The sequence below is a fragment of the Canis lupus genome, chromosome 15, assembly GCF_003254725.2.
Source record: "Canis lupus dingo isolate Sandy chromosome 15, ASM325472v2, whole genome shotgun sequence".
Lineage (NCBI taxonomy): Eukaryota > Metazoa > Chordata > Mammalia > Carnivora > Canidae > Canis > Canis lupus.
The window spans coordinates 42,279,788-42,287,500 of record NC_064257.1 but is presented as its reverse complement, the minus strand read 5'-3'; the positions used below and the strand labels follow the sequence as shown (position 1 = coordinate 42,287,500).

Genomic DNA, 7,713 nt, shown 5'->3' with positions numbered 1-7,713 from the left:
GGGAGGATGCCCTGTGGACACGGGGGCAGGGGTGGCGGGTGAGGTACCTGCAAGCCCAGGATGCCAACGATTGCCTGCAAGCCTCATGGAACTTGGAGAGGCACGGCCAGACTCTTTCCCACTCCCTTTGATGGGACCCACCCGCCACACCTGGGCCTTGGGCCTCTAGCCTCCGGAACTGGGAGATAGTACATTTTCGTTGTTCTGTGCCATCCAGGCAGTGACACTTTTTATGGTGGCCCTAGTAAACTAATACACGGACAAGGACGGTTTTTTTTTCTTTCTCAAATGCAATTTGGCAATTTAGGTGAGTCCAGCAAACGAAGGCAGTTGTTTGCCAAATGCATGGTGAGACACAAGACAGGGGCGGGCTCTTTGATGAAGAGGACCTTCCCATGGCCACGGTTGCAGTACAGTCATCACCACCTGCCCAGTGCGGACTGGTTCCCTGCCTTGGTCTCCCGTAGGCGAGGTGAGGTGAAGTGGTGGCAGGCTGTAGGTGCTACAGGTCATGAGGGGACCAGCAGGGGCTCTGGAGTCAGACCGCTCGGGTGCGACTCCCACAACATGACTTATTTTCTGTCAGATGCGAGCAAATTACTTAGCTTTCCTATGCCTCAGTTTCCTCTTTTGTAAGATGGGAATCATGGTAGTATGTACGCAGCAACAAAAGCAAAAAGGAACAAACAGGCCTACGTCAGGCCAAAAAAGCTTCTGCACAGCAAAGGAAGCCATCAACATGGTGAGAAGTGAATCTCCAGGATAGGAGATGGTATTTGCAAGTTATACATCTAATAAACGGTTAATATCCAAAACATATAAGTAATCCATACAATAACAGAACGACAAACGATCCTTTTAAAAAGCAGGAAGAAATTCTAAGACCTTTGTTGCAATCAGTGAACCCTTTGTTGCATTAAGTCTTCTGTATAGCTGGTAAGGTAGACACGTCACCCTAGAGTAAGGTGGCCAGCGTAGAAGGCGGTGTTGCTAGGTGGCTGCTGTGCCAGGTAATGAGGTCCTGCCCTTCATTAGTTCTCTGGGTCACAGGGAAGGCTGCAGTCAGAGGCACTGGCGCACGCAGGGCTGCTGGACAGACTTGTAGCTCCTCCTAAGTCTCGTTTGGATAAGAATTTCCACAATAACACAGCCATGTCCACACATCAGACCAAAGGGCACTCCGACCCCAGACGGAAGTCGGGTGTGTGGGGCGCCTGGGGGGCTCAGCCTTCTGCTTGGGGTGTGACCCTGGGGTCCTGGGATCGAGTTCTGCATCGGGCTCCCTGCAGGGAGCCTGCTTTTCCCTCTGCCTATGTCTCTGCCGCTCTCTCTGTCTCATGAGTAAATAAATTAAAAAAAAGAAGAATGAGCTACAGACATGTACCATATTTAGCAACACAGATGAACCTCGAGGCGTGATAGTAAGTGAAAGAAGCCAGATTCAGAGGGATGCGCCATATCATTCCAGTTGTATGTCATGAAGGTAAAAAGTTGTGCCTGGGATTAATGGTTTTTGATATTTCAGCTTTTGATCCCTCGCTACAGAACTATGGGGACCATTCCACACTGCAGGTATTCAGGCATCAACTTTAAAAAACCCACCTTTTTGTTTGGAGGAGGCTGCCTGTGGGTTTCTGTAGAATGTTAAAGCTGATCTTGGTCTGTCATCCTTTGAAACCCCTTCTGGCTCTTGGATGCTTTTGGTGGTACTTGTTGAATCAGAATTCGGGGCAGCTTTCTCAGATTCAAACTTATATTTGATGTTTTTGTTTTGTTTTGTTTTTTAGAAATTAACAAACTCAATTCTTTAAGAGAAAAGACATCAAGACTACCTCATTCGGCGATGCTTCTGCTACTGTAGGAACAGTACTTCTGGAATGAGGGTAATGAAGTCAATGGATAGGAAGCTAATTACTGCTTCTCCTGTTAAACAATTTAAAACTGGCTAACAAGGGACTGGACAGAGTCCCTGGAGCCAGGCTACTTTTTGCCATTTCTAGGATGATTGGCTTGTATTTAATTTCAAAAGAATGCTTAGGCTCTCTGGCTGGTAGGATTGTTACTTTTACGCTTGGGAAAAGGGCCGTAGGGTGTGCGTGACAGTCCACGTGATGTACCGTCCTGTGCCATGAAGGCCTGCAAGGTCATTTTGAGTCATGTGTAAGAACCGCAAATATTTAAGATTTGAGATTTCTTATAAATGCGGATAGACCCTTAAAATCCTGTGTGGCACAAACCATTCTGCTACCTCAATTAACAGAATGAAAATAGTAGCATTGGTTTCAACAGCAGCCTCTTAGCATTCAAATGACACTTTGTTCAAACACACTGCTTGTGGCAAGCAAGCCTTTCATTTTATTTCGAGCAAGTCTGGTGTAGTCTTGTCTCATGAGTTTTGTTCTTCTGCATTAATAACACATGAAGACTTGAAACTGGAGCCATCCCACACTTTTTAACTGGTCTCCTGTGGCTGTACTTATGTCATCTACCTCAGCTAATGTGAGAACTGGGGATTGAGTCACAACTGATGTGCAAACCTGCTTTGTATATTTGGTGATTCTGTGATGTTAAGTGAATTGCTCCTTATCTCACTGACACTGTTCATCACGCATACATACAATTAAAAATCATGCTGCATTCCCTTTAGAGTCAAAGAACTCAACCTGACATCATGTACTGTACCCATGGGGCATGTGGAGTGAAGGGCTTGGCTTTTCATTCTGTCAAAGGAGGTATTCTTTGACAAGGCTGCAGGAAATATGCTGTTAGGAGATGTTTAATGTGTAACAACAAAATCCATGATTTTAGTATAAAAAAATGGGCAGAAGGTCTGAATAGACATTTTTTTTCCCCAAAGAAGACACATGGATAGATGGCCAACAGGCAGATGAGAAGACACTTGGCATCTAATCATCAGGGAAATGCAAATCAAAGCCACAATGAGCTACCTTCTTACACCTGTTCGTACACCTTTTATCAAAAAGACAAGAAATAACAAGTGTCAGTGACGATGTGGAGAAAAGAGAACTCACGTGCTATTGGCAGGAATGCAAGCAGGTGCAGCCACTATGGAAAACAGTAAAGTGGTTCCTCAAATGATGAAAAACGGAACTACCATAGCTTTGAGCAATTTCAGTTCAGAATATTTATCCAAATTTGAGATGATAGCTGCATGCCTGTGCTCACTGCAGTGTCATTTACAGTAGCCAAGATACGGGACAACCCGAGTGTCCACGGATGGAAGGATGGACAGAGAAGAGGTGGTGTGCACACAAACTGGAATATTACTCAGCCATAAGAAGGCATGTGATCTTGCCATTCGAGTCAGCATAGCAGACCTTGAGGCCATTATGCTAAACGAGACAAGTCAGAGAAATACAAATACCATGTGATCCCTGTTACATAGGGAATCTTAAACAAAACCCCAAACACCAAAACTGAAACCAAGCACCTGGATAAAGAGAACAGACTGGTGGTTGCTGGAGGTGGGATGGGGGTGGGCTGAATGGGCACAGAGTGTCAGAAGGTGAAAAAAAAGAGCAGCTACACCATGGGTTTGCATGACCACTTGCTCTCACTACCACATGATTAAAGAGCTGTGGTATGTTCCAGCCAAAAGACTGCTGTTCCCCCCATCACACCTACCTGGCCGGGGCCTACGTACAAGCAGGTGGCGTTGACGTGGCAGCCGCCGGTCCCGGGCAGCAGGCAGTTGTCAATGGCCCAGCAGTCCCTGCCGTCCCCAGTCCATCCCTGCTGGCACACGCATGTGTGGGTCCCTGTGCCGGTTCTGACGCACTCCGCCTGCAGAAGGAAAAGCAGCTCTGAAACTGCAGCCCTGCCACGTGGAGCCACAGCACAGAAGGGGAGGTGCCTTCTAGAAGCAGGTGTGTGCGTGGAGGGCAACAGGAACGGTTACCACGCACATTCTACCAAGATCAGGAGAGAACACGAGGAGGTTTAAAGTACAGAACTGCCTGTCACAGCCCCGCAACCGGCCAGCGCTGGGAACGCCGGGTCCCTTACTGAGTGGGGAGCCATTCTCAGGGAAGCAGGGACAGCTGCCATCTCCAGCAAAGTCCTCTGTTCCCTGCTTCATGGAAGAGGCGGTGGTGAGGCTGGGAGGACACAAGGCCCGGCCCGCGGGCACACGGCTGCGGAACTCCACGAGGCCAGCATTCAGGACACTGAGGCCGAGCTCCGGCCGCCACACCCACTCTGGGCCTGTGGGGCCGGCGCCCCGGGGTTGAAGGGTACACGGGGGAGGGCTGTGCAGGCGACACTGCCGCAAGGGCGGGGCCAGCGCAAGGTGCCTGCCACCATCTGATCTCACCTTCCCGCTGGGGCGTGCCGCAAGGGGTGTCAGCACGGCACAAACACGCCGCTGCACTTCAAGCCCCTCTGGCTGCGGGGGACAGGGAAAGGCCAGGGTGGGCAGCGCGGCCGCAGGGCACCAGTTTGGGTGACTGTGGTGGGAACGGAGGTGGCCGGGCCCCGCGTGGACAGTATTCAGGCTGCGGTGGGTCTGGGCCGTGCCCCTGGGCTATCCCCGCGGACAGAACTTAGGGCAGTCACTCAGCAGCCCCAGCCTTGGTTTCCCTGTTAGTACAGGTGGGATCAGAACACCTGTTTCCTGGGGCTGGGGTGGGCGGGAGCAGAGCGGATGGCAGATGTGACGTCACTGTCAGCTGTGACGTTTCCGTCCATAGTGTCTGACTAATAATGTCCGGGATCAGATTCTCCGGCTGTATTTCTAGGAGCCCAGCGACCCCCCTCCTGTGGTCTTGGCACCTCCCACACGTGAGGTTTAGGCTCACGGGCACTGGTGTCAGCTCTAAAATGTAAGGTTCCAGCAGTTCTGCCTCATGCAATGAAAAGCCATCAGACGCTGCTTTTCGTAAAGCCTCCCCTGAGGATTCCCTAAAAAACCAGGCAGCTTGGAGATAAAGAGCAACACTCACATTTCGGCTACAGCGCCCTGACGCGAATCCTGTGCAAGGGTCCACTTCTGAACAGAAACCTCCATCCCCTTCGTAGCCCTCTTTGCAAACACAGCTGCGAAGAGAAGCGTGTGCACAGAGTGAGCCCCAGAATCCTGAGCAGCCTCCACTCTCTCCGGAAGAGACCGCTGGGGGCTCACCCGTTCCTGCCTGACATCTGACCGCTTGTCCCTGGGACAAGCTGGTGCAGAAAGCCAGTCACAGGTGCCCAGGCCCTGTGACCTGTTAGCAGTTGTGGGACCCGGGCCTACCTGGCTGTCCCATTGTTGTATTCACAGGTGGCGTGGATGTGACATGACTGTGCATCGGGCCCACAGGCAGATGTGTGCTTGTGGCAGAACCTCCCAGCAGAGCCTCCGCGGCAGGTGCCGGCCAGGCAGGCACCATCGCTGTCGATCCTGCTATCGCATGTCCCCAACAGGCACAGACACTCTGGAACACAAGGGCCGGAGCACTGGGATGGACGAGCGAGTGGAGCAGGGGGCCGCAGTCACTGCCAGGACAGCACCTCCCTCCAGTCCTTGTTCCCATCAGAGCACGGCGTGGCGCTGAGCCAGTGGAAGGTTCTGGAATCTGTGCCTTAGCTCCTCTAGTGTCTATCCTGCTGCCTGAGTGTTTGCTGAGCTTGACTCACCACTCATGGCTGTTAGAACTCAGTCTCAGAAGTGCCTTTGTATATGTGCATGTGTGTGCGTGCGTGTGTGCATGTATGTGCATATGCATGTGCATAAGTGTGCACACATATGTGTGTGTCCATATATATGTGCATGCATGTGCATGTGCACATGTGCATGTGCGTGCACAGGTGTGTGTGTACGTGTTTGTGTGTGCATGTGTGTGTGTGTGAAAGAGGCGAAGGAACACGATCTTCATCTATGTCATGGTTGGAGAGCTCAGGCTAGAAAGCTCTCCCCATTCTGGAATCAACAGATGGGGTTTCTCTGCCAGCCTGGCCTCTGCCGTGCAGCTTCCTGTTCTTCACCCTCCATCACAGCAAACTGGCCACGACCACTGGCGTTGCTTGCGTCTGGTGGGACCTTTACCTGTCCCCCCTTGGGAGCACCACCTGCCTCAGAGGGGGTACTTCTATCATTTCCATTTCCACAGGAGCAAACTGGGACCCAGGGACAGGGAGCACATGGCCCAACTCACTGCTAGGTTTTGAAGCAGGGCCTTGAACCCAAGGTTCCAGGTCCACCTGTCAGTGCCCTGCGTGCACACAGTAGGCCAGGGGTGTAGCTGCTGTTGCACATGTCTGTAGTGGGTGGGATGCCTGTGGGGCTCAGTGGTTGAGCGTCTGCTTTCGGCTCAGGTTGTGATCCTGAGGTCCTGGGATCGAGTCCTGCACCGGGCTCCCTGCGAAGAGCCTGCTTCTCCCTCTGCCTGTGTCTCTGCCTCTCTCTCTGCCTCTCTCATAAATAAATAAATCTTTAAAAAAAAAAAAAAAAAGCTGTACCGGGTGACTTTGCTTTTGATTATACAGATTTAATGATGGGAACGTGCCTCAGACACAGCCTCCTATGCACTCGGGGAGAAAAACAGAGGCCACATTATCCAAGGTGGGTGGCAAGGCTCTCAGGCTGGGATGCGATCTGAGAGGAAGGCCTCGGTGGTTGTGCCCAGGAGGCTACAGGAGAGGAACTGCTGTGGGTGCTCACCGCCAACATCCAGGACAAGACGAGAGATGTGGCGAGCGTGCTGCAAAATCAGGGCTGGACTGAAATCAAAAGACTTTTCATGAATTTCTAAGCAGGTCAGGACTTCATGTGCAAGAGACCAGGACCCAGAAGGCGGAGGAACCTCCTTGCCTGGACACTGGGCAGCCAAGGCCGGGACAAGAGGCGCTGCTGCCAGAGCCTCCAGGCTGCCTCCCAGCCTCAGCATTCTGCCCCACTGGCCTCATGGAAATACCAATGTCGGCAGGCTGGGGAATGAAGCCTCATTTTTGTTTCTCAGGAACCTTATTTGGCACAAAGAGCAGTGGACTGGGATCCATGGCTGTTTGTGCTCTGGTGTCCTGTCTGTCCTGGGCGATGGCTGTGGGGACCTGAACAGGGGAGGGGAGGGCTGTGTGCTTTGTGAGCAGTAAATGAAGCTTATAGTCCTAGTAGGAGGAGCGGTGTCAGCGGGGTGTCAGCTCTGTGCTGCAGCCCGAAATTATGACCTAATGTCACCAAACACCATGACGCAGGTACCGTTATCTTCATTTTATAGACTGGGAAGTTGAGAGTCAGTGAAACCTGTAAAGTCACACAGCTGGTCACTTGCATGGTGGAGATGTGATTTCAGGTCAGCGTGATTCCAGACCCAGCTCTCATCCATTTACTTTTTTTTTTCTTTCAAGTTCTAACCTTAGTGTAGAAATACACACCTATGTTTATTTCTGGACGTATATGTATCTGTCTGCTTAAATACACCCATGATGTCATTTTGAAAGACATGGTGCATTTTCTAAAATTATATAACTGCGTTTTTCATTTAAATGCCCCGTGTTGTGGAACTTTCTACTTGTCCTCCAAGCTTCCTGACATTTGTGTCACTGGACTTAGAATCACGGCAACAGTAACAACAGTCATAGGCAATATAACCAGGGCCAGTGTCTTGTGTTCTGGGTGCCAGGCATTGTTCCAAGGCAAGTGCTTTCCATTTATGACTTGCACTAACTTTAGGAGGTCATTACTATTATCATCCCATGGGGAAACTGAGGTCTGGG

At 51.0% G+C, this 7,713-nt stretch overlaps 1 protein-coding gene across 5 annotated transcripts in view; it reads right to left on the bottom strand.

Annotated features, from left to right (window-relative positions):
* STAB2 (stabilin 2) overlaps nt 1-7,713 on the bottom strand; it is a 140,703-nt gene that overhangs the window by 70,448 nt on the left and 62,542 nt on the right. For all 5 annotated transcript variants that reach the window (XR_003132910.3, XM_049094135.1, XM_049094134.1 and 2 more), the window contains exons 23-25: nt 5,252-5,432; nt 4,962-5,055; nt 3,646-3,804 (exon numbers count right to left, since the gene is read on the bottom strand). Coding sequence is in view for 4 of the 5 variants with exons in the window: in XM_049094135.1 (XP_048950092.1) it covers nt 3,646-3,804; nt 4,962-5,055; nt 5,252-5,432 (434 nt within the window). In the remaining variant the exon portion in view is untranslated. The remainder of the gene's footprint in view (nt 1-3,645; nt 3,805-4,961; nt 5,056-5,251; nt 5,433-7,713) is intronic.